Source organism: Anastrepha obliqua, chromosome 4, assembly GCF_027943255.1.
Source record: "Anastrepha obliqua isolate idAnaObli1 chromosome 4, idAnaObli1_1.0, whole genome shotgun sequence".
Lineage (NCBI taxonomy): Eukaryota > Metazoa > Arthropoda > Insecta > Diptera > Tephritidae > Anastrepha > Anastrepha obliqua.
Genome location: NC_072895.1, coordinates 23,488,105 through 23,504,718, shown reverse-complemented (window position 1 = coordinate 23,504,718; position 16,614 = coordinate 23,488,105). Strand labels below are relative to the sequence as shown.

General features: G+C 42.8%; 1 protein-coding gene across 1 annotated transcript in view; it reads left to right on the top strand.

Annotated features, from left to right (window-relative positions):
• Nucleotides 1–15,452, top strand: part of LOC129245789 (protein split ends) — a 102,116-nt gene extending 86,664 nt beyond the window's left edge. The window contains exons 3-5 of the mRNA XM_054884178.1: nt 5,736–6,099; nt 6,196–9,733; nt 14,945–15,452. Of these exons, the coding sequence (XP_054740153.1) occupies nt 5,736–6,099; nt 6,196–9,733; nt 14,945–15,137 (4,095 nt within the window). The 3' untranslated portion in view covers nt 15,138–15,452. The remainder of the gene's footprint in view (nt 1–5,735; nt 6,100–6,195; nt 9,734–14,944) is intronic.
• The last annotated feature ends 1,162 nt before the right edge of the window (nt 15,453–16,614 follow it).

The window sequence follows — 16,614 nt, the reverse complement described above, 5'->3', positions numbered from 1 at the left end:
TTTGTTTGCGGAATGAAATTTCGGCTGCGGAAACGTTCAGCATGCAGAAAGCCTTTGGTGATTCGTCCATGTCACAGAAAAATGTTTATAAGTGGTACAAAGACTTCAAAGAGGGTCGAGAACGTGCTGATGACTTGGAGCGCTCCGGACGACCATCGACGTCAACAGATGACCAACAAGTCAATAAAGTGAAGGAGTTAGTGCTCAAAAATCGTCGGTTGACTGTTAAAGACCTTACTGATATGATCGGAATATAAGAAGGATCTGTGAAAACTATTTTGAAAGACCATTTGGGCCTACGAAAAGTCAAATCTCGTTTGGTACCGAAAACTCTCAATTTCTTGGAAAAAAGTCGTCGCGTTGATGTGTGTGAAGCAATGCTTTCAGACTATAAGGACAAGCTCAAATGCATCATTACGGGAGATGAGACTTGGATTTATGCTTACGACCCTGAAACAACCGACTAATCAAGCGAATATTGTGCTAAAGGCGAGGCCAGACCGAAAAGAGCACGTCAAAGTCGTTCAAAAATAAAGGTCATGATGACAGTTTTTTTTCGATTTTCGTGGTGTGGTGCACTATAAATTCCTTGCACCTGGCCAAACTGTTAATAAGGAATATTATTTTAGCGTTATGCGTCGTTTACGTGAAGCAATTCGTCGAAAAAGACCAGAATTATGGGCCAACAACTCTTGGTTTTTGCATCACGATAATGCACCGTCTCACACTGCACTCGTTCTTCGTGACCATTTCGCCAAAAATTCCACGCATATCGTTCCGTAACCACCGTATTCCCCTGATTTGGCTCCGTGTGACTTCTGGCTATTCCCAAAACTCAAGAGACCACTCCGGTGAATACGTTTCGAGTCGATTGAGGAGATAAAAGCTGAATCGAAGAAGGTGCTCATGGCTATACCGGAAATGGACTATTTGGCATGTTTCGGGGATTGGAAAAATCGTTGGCATAAGTGTATTTCATCGAGAGGGGATTATTTTTAAGGGGACGAACTTTATTTACAAGAATAAATAAAGATTTTTCATTTTACAATCAAATTCACCTTACTTTTTGCCCACAGTATATAAAGCTTGATCAATTTAGAGGAGTCGGATTTTAAATTGAAATAAAACACGAATGTTTATTATATTTGTGTAAACCCATTCATGATATTTATTTTATAAAAATAATCCGTTTCCCAATTTGGAATGACTCGCTGGAGGTTTTCGGTCGGTATCTCGTGATTAGTAATTTTGGCTTTCAATGCCTCGATCGAAGGTGGTTTATCCACAAAGCCATTAGATTTTACATACTTCCGCAAATAAAAGTCCAAAAGTGTGATATCGCACGATTTTGGTGGTCAACCTACTGGTTGGAGACGAGAGAAAATTGCTCACGATGGAGTAAATCCATTTTTTCAAAGGTTTTATGGCAAGTAGCGCCGTTTGCCGTCTTGTTGGAACCGAATTTTGTAGAGATTACTGGCTTTAATTTCAACAACAATGGCAACAAAATGTTATTTATCATGGCGCGATAGCGTTTCCCATTCACTATTACATTGGCGCCAGCCGCGTCTTTGAAGAAATATGGACCGATGATTCCTCTAGCCCTTAGGCTGTGCCAAACGGTTGTTTTCCGTGAATGTAATGGCTGTTTTTGAATGGTAATTTTGCTTATTGACGTAGCCATTAAAGCCACAAATGTGTCTCATCGGTGAACAAAATTCGTGTGCCAAAAATACGGATTTTTGGTGAGTTTTTCAAGAGCACAACGACTGAAATTATGATGCTTCGGAAGATCGACCGGCTTCAAATCTTAGAGTAGCTAAATTTTATAAGCTACTAAGCCAAGATCTTTGTGTCGAAACGCCCAAGTAAAGCCATAAGACAGGAAAGTTGTAGAGATCGCCGTCGAATCGATGCTTCTGCGTATTCAGCAAAACTCGCATTTACGTAATCCGAAAAAGATCCTATGTATAATAAATAATTCCTTTAAATATTTTATTACTTATTTGTCTAAAGAAAGTACGGAACAGTAAAATAAAGTCACATAAAATTACTTAAATTTACTCGCTTATTGGCGAGTTTACACCCTTTAATTGGGTCACCGGTCCAGCTCCTCCTTCTATTTGTGGTGTGTGCCTTGCTGCTGCAGATTATTTATTTTTATCAGAAGCTTTTTTATGGCCGGAATAGGCTTGGCGGTTTGCCGTTGCATACCGAAGGGCGCTCGCTGACTAAATCAACAGCAGCTCCGTTCATGTAATCTCCGTCATTCCTGATAATAATATTTTCCTAGTGAAAGGAATGAAGGCTGCTTTGAACGGCTTCACATCCAGACCTACCCCGGCACACCATCCTCTAGTCAGGTCCGAAGCTCTTTGCAGTATGTCGCAAAAAGTCTTCTCACACTTACTTCTCGCTATAATTACAACGTCATCGGCGTATCTCTGACAGCGTAGGTATGTACACGCCTACATACGCCTTAGTGTTACTTAACACTCAAAGTCTAGTGGTTTAATCATCAACTGTTAATAATTGTATTTGTAGTTGGTAGAAATAGCTGAAAAATGTAATAAAAAGCAATTTTATGTTTGCTTTTTCACATTCCGAATTCCAGAGTTAAATCGAAGCGTATGCGCAAATTAACTTTAGCCATCATTAGGCACAAATTGTCTTATTCAGTTTTTCAATTTTAATAATAAATTTTAATAATTGTGTACCTACTCTTATATACATACATACCTACCTATATGTGGACATAAAAGCCGTGCCATGCCACTCTTAATACTTTTTGATTAATGATTCACAGTCCATCCACAGTCGCTTTCATTTCATTCACAGATTAAATGGCTATTAACTCTTTGCGCTGTGGCTCTGTAATTTCATTTAATTGCTACCATAATTTTTGCATTTTAGTGATTAGTGCGCATTTTGTTTGCGTTTTTCTGACATTTCGCTGCGGAGTATCAATTTAAAACTATTTTTATTTAGCTTTTTTAAATTTAATATTTACATTTATCGCGTCTGACCGGCTTGGGTGCATATTGTTACATAAAGCGCGAAAAAGTGTACACACATACGCACACATATAACTCCCACCTTGATCAAAAAGTTCTCGGAATATATTTAGAAAATTCAAAATAGTAATTTATTGCTCAAAAGTGATATTATCGCCTGCGAAGTACTCCCCATCAACTTCAAAGCACTTACACCTGCGTTTGATCCAGTTCATCCCATACCTGCAAGCACACAACCGCAATGTTCTGATGGATGACTCTTCTTCTTCTTAATTGGCGCGATAACCGCTTACGCGATTTTGATCGAGTTTAACAAAGCGCGCCAGTCGTTTCTTTCTCGTGCTAACCGGTGCCAATTGGACACACGACGTGAGGCCAAGTTCTTCTCTACCTGATCTTTCCAACGCAGAGGAGGCCTTCCTCTTCCTCTACTACCACCAGCTGGTACCGCATCGAATACTTTCAAAGCCGGAGCGTTTGTATCCATTCGGACGACATGACCCAGTCAGCGTAGCCGCTGGATCTTTATTCGCCGGGCTATGTCTATGTCGTCGTAAAGCTCATACAGCTCATTGTTCCATCACCTTCGATATTCGTCGTTGCCAACGTGCAAGCGTCCAAAAATCGTGCGCAGAATCTTTCTCTCAAACACTCCAAGCGTCGCCTCATTCGATGTTGTCTTCGTCCACGCTTCTGCGCCATACGTTAGGACGGACATGATGAGAGTTTTGTAGAGTGTTAGTTTTGTTCGTCGAGAGAGGAGTTTACTACTCAATTACCTACTTACTCCAAAGTAGCACTTGTTGGCAAGAGACCTTCTACGCTGGATTTCAAGGCTGACATTGTTATCGGTATTAGTGTTGGTTCCTAAGTATGCGAAGTCTTTTACAACCTCAAAATTATAGCTGTCAGCAGTGACGTGGGTGCCGATACGCGAGTGTGCCGACTGTTCGTTTGATGACAAGGGGTACTTCGTTTTGCCCTCGTTCACCACCAAACCCATTCGTTTTGCCCCTTTATCCAGTTTGGAGAAGGGAGAACTAACAGCGTGGTTGTTAAGGCCGATGATATCGATATCATCGGCATACGCCAGCAATTGTACGCTCTTATAAAAAATTGTGCCTGAGCGATTAAGTTCCGCGGCTCGTACGATCCTCTCCAACATCAGGTTAAAGAAGTCACGCGATAGCGAGTCACCCTGTCTGAAATAGCTTGTTTGGTATAAAACGGCTCGGAGAGGTCCTTCCCAATTCTGACGGCGCTGCTCGTAGTGAGCAACCGTAGCCGTATAAGTTTTGCGAGGATACCAAAATCAAACATCGCGGCATACAGGAAACTCCTTATGGTACTGTCGAATGCAGCTTTGAAGTCGATGAAAAGATGGTGTGTGTCGATTTTCCTTTCATGGGTCTTTTCAGAGATTCGCCGTATGGCTGGAGCATCAAAATAGAGGAGGCTTGGCAAAACACCAGCGTACCTTCCTTCTTCAAATCTCGGAGGAGAGCATCGATCCACTGAGAAAAGTGGACAACAAACTTCAGTTCGCCGTGAAGAAAGCGCAACTGAAGATATTCCTTTCAGTAAATCCGGAGGATGAGCAAGGCGAGGTCGATGACGCCAACGAGTTACTCACGGGCATTCAACTTGACTACGCCGGTTCTACAAAAAAAAATTCCGCTAAGAGCAGCATACGGGAATACAGCTTGACGACGCGAATATTCTGTAAAATGACCAGTAAACATTGGTCTCAAGGTTGTCCAGATCAATTTGCAGCACTCGATGACTGCAACAGACAATATAACTCCCATAAGCAGATATCTACAGTCTGCTAGAGCTGTTGATGTAATGGAGAAGATTAGTGGGATTTAGGTTGGTGCACTGCCCCAGGCTGTCGAACAAAGGAGCATCCGGTGACCTTAATCGTCTAGCTGTCAAACCCGGACATGTATGAGAAAGTGCTCAACAGTATCTCCTTCTCTGAAAGGTCCCCAGAGCTTCTGCAATGGAGATTAAATGGTCAACCCAGATTTTCTGCGTGAGTGCCGATCGTCCGAGGCCTGGCAAGCACAGCTACAAGTTTGGGAATTGAATGGCGTGGAGTACCTAGGACTTTCTGATTCTTCCGTTTATTGTACTGCAGCTAAAGGGTTTTCGAAATTGCACATGAAAAAATGCAGTTCCATCTCTTCTGCGCTTTCCTGAAAAATAGCTTGTGCAATTGTGTTTTAATTCCTGGACAGGGGGATGCTGATGAGTGGGTAAAAGATCTCTAAGGCCAATCCAGTTGATCCGTTCTTGGCAAGCTCATCGGCAATTTCATTTCTCTCTAAGTTCGCATGTCTTGGAACCAAAATCAGAGATTGAGGTGAAGAATATTGCTTGGCAACATCTTCCCTGGGAACGTTTTCCCATTACTTGTGATCTGTTTTTTGTTGTTGCAAGGCACAGAAAAGAACGATTTATAAGTAATTCCGTGCGCTCATCATTTCACTCTTTCCTTCCTTTAATAATTTGAAACTTTTAAGTACTTTAAAAAAAGAAATTGATGAGTAAGTGGCAAACTGTACAGAATTATATTACTATATCACATTTTTCTATCACTCGCATAAGGACATTTTTTATTATCGCACTATGTGATCTTCCAGTTCTTACCTGCTTCTTCTTTCTACCTCTTCCTCCTCCACGCAAGTAACTGATATTTTCTCTTTATTTTCTTTTTAGTTGATTGGGATTGTGGTATCCTTAGCAGCAGCCGAGACTGGTTCCAAAACACGAGTAAAGGCAACCACTCCTAAGCCAGCGACTACGCCAAAGCCTGCTTTGGAAAGCAACAATGAGAAAACAGCCACAAAACTCTCAGCGAAGTCTGCAACTAAGGCTAGTCCAACACGAAGCGCTAAAGCTGTAAAGACAACAACTGCCGGCTCTACGAATGCCAGCGATAAGCGAGGCAAGCGTACACTTTACGATTTTGAAAATGCTGGCTACCTTTATCCGGATATCGCGAGTCGGCGCGCTGGCTACGAGAATGATGGTCAAGCGTATTACCCACAAAGTGGTTACTACAATGGGCAAAACGCCATTGGTAAGTAGGGAAACGGTGAAAAATAGGCTAAATATATTTTTTGATTTGATTAAATTTTTATTTGTTTTTCAATATGTTTTACCAATCGTTCTCCAGCGCAATTCCCAAACAACTACATTGGACCACAGTACTATCCACAATACCTAGAAGCGCCTGAGCCCATCATTGAAATCATCATTAAAGATTCCAATGATACTCTACCTGAACCCGAACCACAACCCATTGTTACGAAGAAAAAGAAGGAGAAGGTGCACGTCTTCTATGTTAACTACAAGAAGGACCAGAACAACAAACTTCATTTGGAAAGTCCCATCGCCTCGCTCAACAACGATGACACCGACGAAGAGGAGGAAGAGGAAATCGTACACTATCCAGTGCCAGCAACAGCAGCACCACCAGTCAAGACCACAACGCTGCGCACTATCATTCATCCTGATTCGGAGAAATACCATAGTAATAGTGGCATACACGTAACTTTCGGTTCCGAGGATAAATCGCAGGCCGGACATCAAATTGAAGAATCCGACGCAGAGAGCATACAAAGTGAAGTGGTGGCCATACCAGTTGGCGGCAATTCACAAGCGGCACATTTTAAAGCAGATGCCTACAATACCAGAGCAGATTTTGGCGTGAGCACGCAAGGTCAATCGCATACCGGGGCGAATCATCAGCTGTTCACAGGACCGTTCCAGCAAGCGCATTTCCAGCAGCAGCAGCAGCAGCAACAGCAACAGCAACATCAACATCAACAGCAGCAACATCAACAGCAGCAACATCAACAGCAACAGCAGCAAGCACAAATACAGAAGCAACAGCTGCCATTGCCGCATACTGGTAATTATTTCCGTCCACCAGCCGCTTTGGTTCAACAACCACCCACGAACTTCTATCAGAAGCAACAGCAATCGCAATACCAGCACCAACAACAACAACAACAGCAACAACATCAGCAACACCAGCTACAACAACAACGACCACAATTTAGTTCAACTTTCAACAGCGTAGTTGCACCTCCCGCACCACCACCACCACCACCACCACAACCCACCCAGGCACCTGTACCCACATTGCAACAGATCCCACAAGCACAGTCACAATATCGCAAAACATTCGGTGCTTCGAGCTCGCCGCAAGGCCACTTTTTCTCAAACCAAAATCAACAATACCAACATCAGTCCAGTAACCAGCAGCAGACGTTCTTCAGTAGCCTCTTCCAAAAACCTACTGCTGCACCCGTGAAGCAGCCGGTTTTCTTCCCCACAGCACCACCAAAGATTCAAGAGCTGCCCGCTCGTCAATCAGGTGCTCCTTATCACCCTGTTAAATTCCGTCCCACCCTGGTACCGGCGCAGCCACACATTAAACAAGTGCCGATACCCGCGAAGTTGGAGAACACCAACTACCAATCTGCGCAACAGCAACAGCACCACTATCAGCAACAACAGCACCCACAACCAGCGAAACATCAACAAAACTACCATTCACAACAGCCTTTCCAATTCAACCGTCAACCACAATTCGTACAACAGCCGACCTTTACATTGCCCTCACCCCAGTCGATACCATCGAACGGGAATAGCGGCAGCAGTAGCAGTGGTAGCCATGCAGCCAGCAGCAGTAGTAACGGCAATTACTTTAAACAATCCCAACAATCGCATTCGCACTCGCAGCTGCTGACACAGAAATTAGCCTCAAGCCGTTACCAGCCGCAACAGCAACAGCAGCAGCAGCAACAACAGTCGTCCTATCAGCCGGTCCAACAACAGTCTAATCAGCAGGCTCAACAAGAAACGCATCAGCAATCTTATAAAACTCAACTGAAAAGCCAACAAAGTCAGAAACCAAGTTTCCAGAGCCAACAAAGTAGCGCGGCTGGCGTTCACGGACCAACAACTGCTTCACTGCAGTCATCAGATCCGCTTAAATCTATCCACAATTACTTCGGCGTACAATCTTCGAAGGAAACTGAGCTCCTCAAGTCCATACCGAAATATGAGCAACATATTACGGAGACCATTGAGTTGCCAATCGGCGGTGGCCACAGTAACAGTGGACAGTACAATGGCTTTGGCAATGTGGGCTTCCAAACACAGAATCAGGTGTTGCACGATATTCCAGCGCCCCATTTGGGACCCACACCAGCGCCAAGTCATGCCCAGCAGTCCTACCAACAACAACATCAGCAGCAGCAGAGCCATGCGAGCTCAAGCTACGCTAATGGAAATACTGGCTCCGCACCACTTTCTTCGAATGGGCACTATGTCACCGCCTCAGCGTTGCAAGCGTCGCAGAGTCAGACACACGCTCAGCAGCAGCAACAGCAACAACAACAGTTCAGCAATTTTGTCACCGCACATAACAGTCACCAACCCGCCTACCCCACAACGACGCCCGCTCCACCGTTATACGCCCAAACCACTGACGGCGAGAAGGTTATGATTGTGACGCCTATGCCACCGAATGCTTATAATCAGTACCATTCCAGCCAGTATCAGCAACAAGCAGGCGCCTCAAAAGTGCTAGCCAGTTCGTCCTCTTTACAGGCGCAGTCCACAAGCAATTACGTACAACAGCCAAGACAGTCCGCTGGTAGTCTAATCTCCTCAACTGTACCCAACGCTGCTGTAGGCAGCTCACCGCAATTCAGCGTCTCTACGTTCCACTCGGATGTCTTCAAAGAACTTGAACAACGTCGCAATGAAGAAAAGGCGCCCATAAGTCAATTCAGTTTTGGAACGCAAGTGGCGTCTGGTAATGACAAACCCTACCTACCAGCCACTCAGGCTAGTACCAGCTCCAATTATGGGCAAGCCTCCACCGCGAGCAGCAGCAGCGCACAGCAGAGCGCACAACAGAGCGCACAGAACGCTGTCGATAACACCAAGAACGCTAAGGCCTCTCAAACTCTACTCCAACTGCCGGACGAAGTGCCCGATGATCTGCGTCAGCAGCTACTCTCATCTGGCGTGCTCAACAACGCAGACATTTCCGTGTTGGACTACGATAAAGTGGGCGATGTGGCATTGGAAAACCTGCCCGCCGAACATTTACAGCACTTTTATGGTGCCGGTGGTGCGGCACAGATTTCTGCATCCAAAAAGGTCGTTACCGTTGTGAAGCCCAACGGTGACCAAGTCTCGCTTAGCGAAAAGGATATCGAACGCGTCAAGCAGTCTAATGCTTTGCCACATAAACAGGGTGTAGATGTGAAAGTGGTGCATTTTGATGCCGACAATGAGAAGAGTGTTTCGGAAAAGTATATCAAGACCGATGCTACTGTGGTGCCACCAGTTGATTTGGCCGAACGGCAGTATAATCGTTATTTGCCACTGAAAATTAATGGCGCTCAGTTCCCTCTACCGGACAGTGAAGAGTTGCGTGGCAAGAAGGTGGTGAGTGTCGTGGTTTTGGCGCCTGTAGAAGCACAGCCACCGACAAGTTTAGCAGCCAGTAATGCCAACGAAAGGCGCAGTGAACGCGAAACAGCAGTCGATGATAAAGAAGTAAAGTTTCTTGGTGGCGATCTTATCAAAACTTTGGTCAAGAAGCCCACTAAAGAGAATTTCAAACGCTGGTTGGAGAAGGAAGCGCGTACCGATGTGGAACAGCAATCGGTGGTACTGCTCGTAGCGAAGTAAGTATTGGAATGAATGATCGAATGAATGTTTTTTCGAGAAATTCAATTTTGTAATAGGTTTTATTAAATTTCTGGATCAAGTCATCGAAGTTAATTTGAGTAAACTCAGTAGTGATTTTACTGATTATATTTGGAAGGAAGATGGCGAATTAACCATCAGCAGCGTATGGAATGTTTTAGGTTAGGTTAGGTTATGGTGGTAGTCGGTCTACACGACCAACTCACTTAGACCTTATAAGTCCTTTGTCATACCATTGTGCTGTACGGGAACCCCATTAACTTTTCTTCGTGGAAGCATTTTGTAGCTCTTATGAAACGTAGAATTGATCCCAAACCCACGCCAGACAGCTCTGTAAGAGAATTGAAATAGTATTTACCTAGACAACCTGCTCTGATTTTAGCTGGGGCTGGATAATTGCAAAGGAAGTGCTCAACTGTTTCTTCCTCTTCCTCTTCCTCTTCCTCATCTCTACAACTTCTGCAATATTCATGGGAGAAAACTCCTATTCTCGAGGAATGCCTGCCAAATAGCCAATGACCGGTGACACAAGCCATGACCTTCGAGATATCGTCTCGTGAGAGGCTAAGCAATTCCTTTGTCCTTTACTTGTTTATTTGCAGCCGTAGTAGCCTAGCTGTTACACATGTATCTTCACCGCTCCATGACCTATTGGCCTCTTGGATAATGTTGTTTTTTATAATTAGTTTACTCGTGGCCAAAGGTATTCCAATGGTACTTTTATCACAGAGCCGTTGAAGACTTTCCTGGCTAGCTCATCGGCTTTACAATTTCCCTCAATATCTTTGTGCTCCGAAACCCAAATGAGGCTGACCTTGAATACGACACTAATATCATTTGGGGCTGCCCGGCATTCCTGTGCAACCAATGCCGTGGACTGTTTTTATAGGTTGAGTATTTTTCCTGCTGATGCTAGAAAGAAGATCAATGATGCTCCAGGGGTTGCCAGACAGTTATTTTTGAAAAGCTCCTATTTGTTATTATCAAACGAACCTTTCATGAATTCAATTATCGTCAACAAATATATAAAAACCGGATACTCGTTAGGTTAGGTTAGGTTGGTATGGTTGCCCAGGGAGTGAGCACACTTGGACGAAGAAGGATTCGTCCTTTGTGATACCATTGTCAAGGAAGTGAGGTACAGGGAGAGGACGGGGAGAGGTGATGGAATGGTTAGGAGCGTGCGGATTACGAACGATGACTATGTTTGCGTTAACCGCTTTATGCTGCTGATGAAATTCATCAGATTTTTAATGTCAGCGCCAGCTATATCAGCAGGCAGCTGAGGAAAAGGTGCTGAGATGATTCCACTTCATCTTCCATACATCCAGCGCAAAAAGGACTCGAGGTGATTCCAAGTCTCACAGCATGCATTCCTCGCGCATTGTGTCCTGTGAGAGAACCCACGAGATTAGAGAGCCTCAGAAGCTCGCCCGAGCGCCTCCGGTCCACACGTGGCCAGAAGGATTTCACGACTTTACACGTTTGTGTATTTGCCCAGCGCTCGCTGAGTTGGCGCGATGCCCATCTTTCCAGGAGCAGACCGCAGGTAGTCAGGGAGATCCCAATTTTCTCCCTCCGCGGGGAAATCACCTCACATGTCCCTTGTCTGGCCAGCTCATCCGCCTCACAGTTTCCCGCAATGTCGCTGTGACGGGAACCCAGATGAGGCTGATGTCAAAGAATTCGGACGCAGTCGAAAGCGAGGTCACGCATTCCTTGACCAATTCCGAATGCACCGTCATAGACCCGAGGGCCCTTATTGCGGCTTGGCTTTCGGAGTAAATATTTACTTTCTTGACTGTTAGTACGCATTTAAGCAGCCAATCAGCTGCCTCCTTGATTGCGGCTACCTCTGCCTGGAACACACTGCAGTGGTCCGGTAACCTGAATTTTAGTCTGATGGGGAGCCCTTCGCAAAAGACTCCTCCGCCAGCCTTTCCTTCCAACTTCGATCCATCCGTGAACAAGTTCACCAGGCCGGCCCCCAAGTGTAGCCCTCCGTCCACTCTTTCCTTGACGGGATGTGAGTGGAGAATTTTCCAGTTGGACTAAACTAGGGTATACATTGGTCTGTTGACAGAGGGATGAACTCGAAAGTTTCTAGGGATGCGTGAGTGCCCATAAGTGAGGTTGAGCTTATAGCTCCAGCCCCTCAGTCTGATTGCGGTACGTGTAGCGGCAATTTTGCCTGCGATATCTACGGGTACCACATTTAACATTGCGTTGAGCGCCAGAGTAGGAGTCGTCCGATACTCGTGGCTCTGAAAAAAAAGTTTCTTTCTTTTGAAAAAAATTTCTTTCTTTTGGACCGGGTCTAAAGATTGTACACCTGCCTTGGAATTAGGAAAGCGTGAGTTAATTATTATTATTAGAAGGCCATTACGCACTGCGACCAGAATTGATCTATTGTGAAGGCCTATTTTGTAACCCTAGAGTTTTAGGCTTTTTAGAAATTTTAGCACAGTTTTGGGTTTGTTGTTCCAAAGATTGCATGGAGATACTACGGTACCACCAAGGTGGTGAAGTCTTTGTCTGCCCAACGCAGGACATTCACAAAGCACATGTTCTGAGCTTTCTATGTCCATTTCGCAAAAGCGGCAGACATTGGTCTCGGATAGACCAATATTATTTAGATGGTACCTCAGGCTGCAGTGACCTGTAAGGTATCCAGTTAAAAGACGCAGATCTACTCTGTTTAGTGAGAGAAGTTTGTCAGATATTCCTTTGTTGGGACTTATGAATAGTTTAGCTTGACGCTGACCGGCACAGTTTAGCCAGTGTGCGGCAAGTTTTCTTTCTTCCCATTTACTAAGGAATTCATTTATGTGGCCTTTTGTTAGTCCACAGAAAGGCTCAGGACCAGTAAGTTGCATATTTGCTCCTTGTTTTGCAAGGTCATCAGCCATTTCATTTCCCTCATGTCCTTCATGTCCCGGAATCCAACATAGTGTTACTGTGTTGAGGTTTCCTAACGTATTTAGAAGGTTTAGGCAATCATTTACCAATTTAGAGGTGATAGTTGTTGATAGAAGGGCTTTTAGAGCCGCTTGGCTATCTGAAAGTATGTAGATGTGAGTACCTCTCATTTTCCTTCTAAGGCATTCTCTCACACATATTTCGATGGCATGTATTTCTGCCTGGAATATAGTTGGGTAGGATCCCATCGGAATCGATTTTTTGAATTTGGGCCCATTGATTCCTGCCCCTGTTCTACCATTTTCCAATTTGGACCCATCAGTAAACCATAGCTGGGAGCCAGGTCTGAAAGTGATAGAGTTAGTTCTCCAGTCTGTTCGTTCATTGATTATAACTTGGAAGTTCCTGAAGAGTATTGGTTTGGGTGATAGTATATCATCCCTATGAAGAATGGGACTGTGTAGGAAGTCTTCTAAGATCTTTAAATGTCCTTTCATATTCCCACTTTTAAGTTCAGATATACCTTTTAGTCTTAAGGCACTCGAGCGAGCTTCCCTTTCAATTAGAATTGGAAGCGGTGGTATGTTCAGGAGCACACCCAATGCATCCGTGGGACACGTTTTCATAGCCCCTGTAATGCCAACACATACCAGGCGATGCAGTTTGCTTAATTCGTTTGCCGCCTTTCTTTGCTTGACCTTGGGCCACCATGCTAAAGATGCATAGGTGACTATGGGTTTTACAACTGTGGTGAATGTCCAGAAGGTCATTCTAGGGCTTAGTCCCCATGTCTTGCCGAAAAGCCTTGTACAGGCAAAGAATGCCCTTGTGGCTTTTGAAGTAACTCTCTCAATATGGGAGTTCCACGTAAGCGTTTTGTCAAGACTAACGCCAAGATAGTTCGCTTCTGTCGAGAGTTCAAGTGTTGTTCTATTAAGGGTCGGACATTTGAGATTTATGTTCCTTCTCCTAGTAAACGGTACAAGAGTTGTTTTGGATGGGTTGATGGAGAGCCTTTTTTCCGTGCACCATTTGTTTATTATTGTAAGGGCTTGCTGCATGCGATCCGAAATGGTTTCCTCATGCCAGCCTAATACATAAACTACTAGGTCATCAGCGTAACCCTGAGTGTGAAATCCTAGGTTATTCAGTTTGTGGAGAAGTTCATCTATGACTAGAGTCCACAGAAGAGGTGAGAGTACGCCACCTTGAGGGCAACCTCTTGTGGCTTTAATCGATTTGAATGTTCCTCCTAGTTCAGTGCTGATCGTCCTAGATTTCAGCATGAATATTATCCATCTAGTGATGGGTTCAGGTACCTCCTTTAGATATAGGGCATTATAGATTGCCTCATAGGAGGTGTTATCAAAAGCTCCTGATATGTCAATAAATGCACATAGAGCTATCTGTTTGGACTCAATAGCCTTTTCTATAACTGTTACCAGGCTGTGTATTGCAGTCTCAGTGGATTTTCCCTGTTGATAGGCAAATTGAAGTCGATGCAGTGGGAATTTAGCTAGATTGTATTCCCTAATATACTGATCGACTATCTTTTCCATTGTTTTGAGGAAAAATGAGCTGAGACTAATTGGTCTGTATGATTTAGGCAATTGTTCGGGTTTTTCCCCTACCTTTGGAATAAATACGACCTTAACCTCAGCCCATTTTGTAGGCAAATATCCTAGCAGTAAGCTTGCTTTGTATAGCCTGGTCAAATTAGGGATAATATGGTGTGCACCCTGCTGTAAGAGACAGGGGAATATCCCATCAGGACCAGGAGATTTGTATGGACTGAATGTTGATATCGCCCATTGTACCCGCTTTTCATGGAATAGCTTGTTTGCTAGTTTTAAGTTCTCAGCACCCGCAGATGTAGTAGTTTCTGCCGGTACAGAGATCTCGTCTAGCACAAGTGATCCAGGGAAGTGAGTGTCCAGCAGAAGTTGACTGGTTTCCTCTGGATTTCTTGTGTAGCTTCCATCTGGCTTTTTCAGGGTACTAATGCCGTTTGAGTGATCTTTTAGTAGGGCTTTTTGGATTCGAATGGCATCCGGAAGACTACAAATCTTTTCACAGTGATTGTGTTAATGATAGTCATAATGTAAAAAAAATTTTGCGAAAGGAACCTGATGCCCGTAGGAAGTCGGAAAGAAGAATAACAAAAATCCTGATTTTCCTTTTAAAAGATATTATTTGTACCATTGCTTAACTATTGTCTACTTATCTACTTGTGAACCCTCTTAATTTGTAATTTCTCATTCACTCCACAGATCCAGCGATGATGCCGAGCAAGAGATCTTCATGTACGACATTTCCACGGGTGCAGTGAACAAACTGAATGGTGAACTCTCCAGCGCATTCGTTAATGTGGCCGAGGAGAATGCCAGCTCTGAGGACTTGGAACACGCATCAACACTCGATCCCAGCGTGCTGGAGACAATGATGCAGAAGACTCGAAGATGAGCGTTGCGCGCTGCAATCAAATGTGCCACTCAAATGTGCGAAATAAAGCCATTTTATGCAAGACAAATTTAAATCACTACCCGAATGAGCAGAAAGCAAGCCGCTTTCGAGGAGCAGAGCACACCCAGACCAGGAGGGTTGCACCCGATTATTTCGCACACACACACACATACATAACATGAAAGTTAGATTAACTTGAGGATCTTCAAATTCAGAAATCATCCCCAGCAGCTACTCGTATTCTGTTTTCAAAATTATTCCACACATCTTTAGTTATTATTTCTGTAAGACCAGCCAACCAGTTAGTGGATTTGTTACTTTGGTGTTCACAAAAAAAAATTATTTTTATTATTTATAAGAACTGTTTTGTGTTGGTTTTTTGTTCAAAATGCTTTAACTATTTTTTTTCTTTTTTCCAATTTATCCGCAAATTTATGAAATAGTTCTTAGCTGATCGTTAGCTCTTTCTGTTTCAACCGTTCATTGAAAATTTTAAATATTTACCACCTGGCTGCGCTACAACTTTTGTATAAATTTTATATATTTTTTTATTTAATTAATTATAGTTAATTTTTATACGATAATTGTTTTTGTATATATGAGAAATGAAAAAACAAAAAAATATTTTGTATGTAGTTTTATAAAATTTAATAAAAGTTATAAAAATTATGAAAAAAAAACAAATAAAATTTTGTAATTTTTTGTGAAACATTTTCAAAGAGGGGCGAAACGATGGAGTTGAGTAAATTATTTTTCAAAACTTTTATTAATTCTTAAAATTGTTAAGAAAGTTATAAAAAAATCGAATTGAAAAACTTTTGAAGGGTGAGTTATACTGTAAATTGGCTAAAGCTGAGGAAAAAAATTTTCACAACATTGGTTTTTTTAGTTTAATGCAACGCTTTTTATTTTTCATAAAAAACATTTTGAAGGTGGGCCCAAACGATGAATTGGCTAAACCTAAGAAAAAAAACTTTTAAAACTTTTTAAGATTTTTTTTATTGCAAATTTAGAAATGTTATAAGAATTATAAAAGAAAATCGTCAAAATTTTTTATAAAAAAAATTCCCAGTTGGAGTGACAGGGTGAATTGGCTAAAGCTGAGGAAAAACATTTTTCAAACTTTTTATTTTTTTATTTTACTGAAAATAATAAAAAAAACGTAATCCAACATTTTCTATTTTCTTATAAAATACTTTTAAAGGTGGGATGTGAATTGATTTAAGCTGTGGAAAAAAATTTTCAAAACTGTTTATTTTTTTAGTTTATTAAAAATTATAAAAAAAAATCGAACTCAACCCTTTTCACTTTTTATAAAAAATTTTACAAGTTGGAGTGATGGGGTGAATTGATTTAAGCTATGGAAAAAAGTTTCAAAATTTTTGTTTTTTTAGTTTATTATCAGAGGTGACAGAGACAGAGTCAGAGGCAGAGACAGAGAGAGAGACAGAGACAGAGAGAGAGACAGAGACAGAGA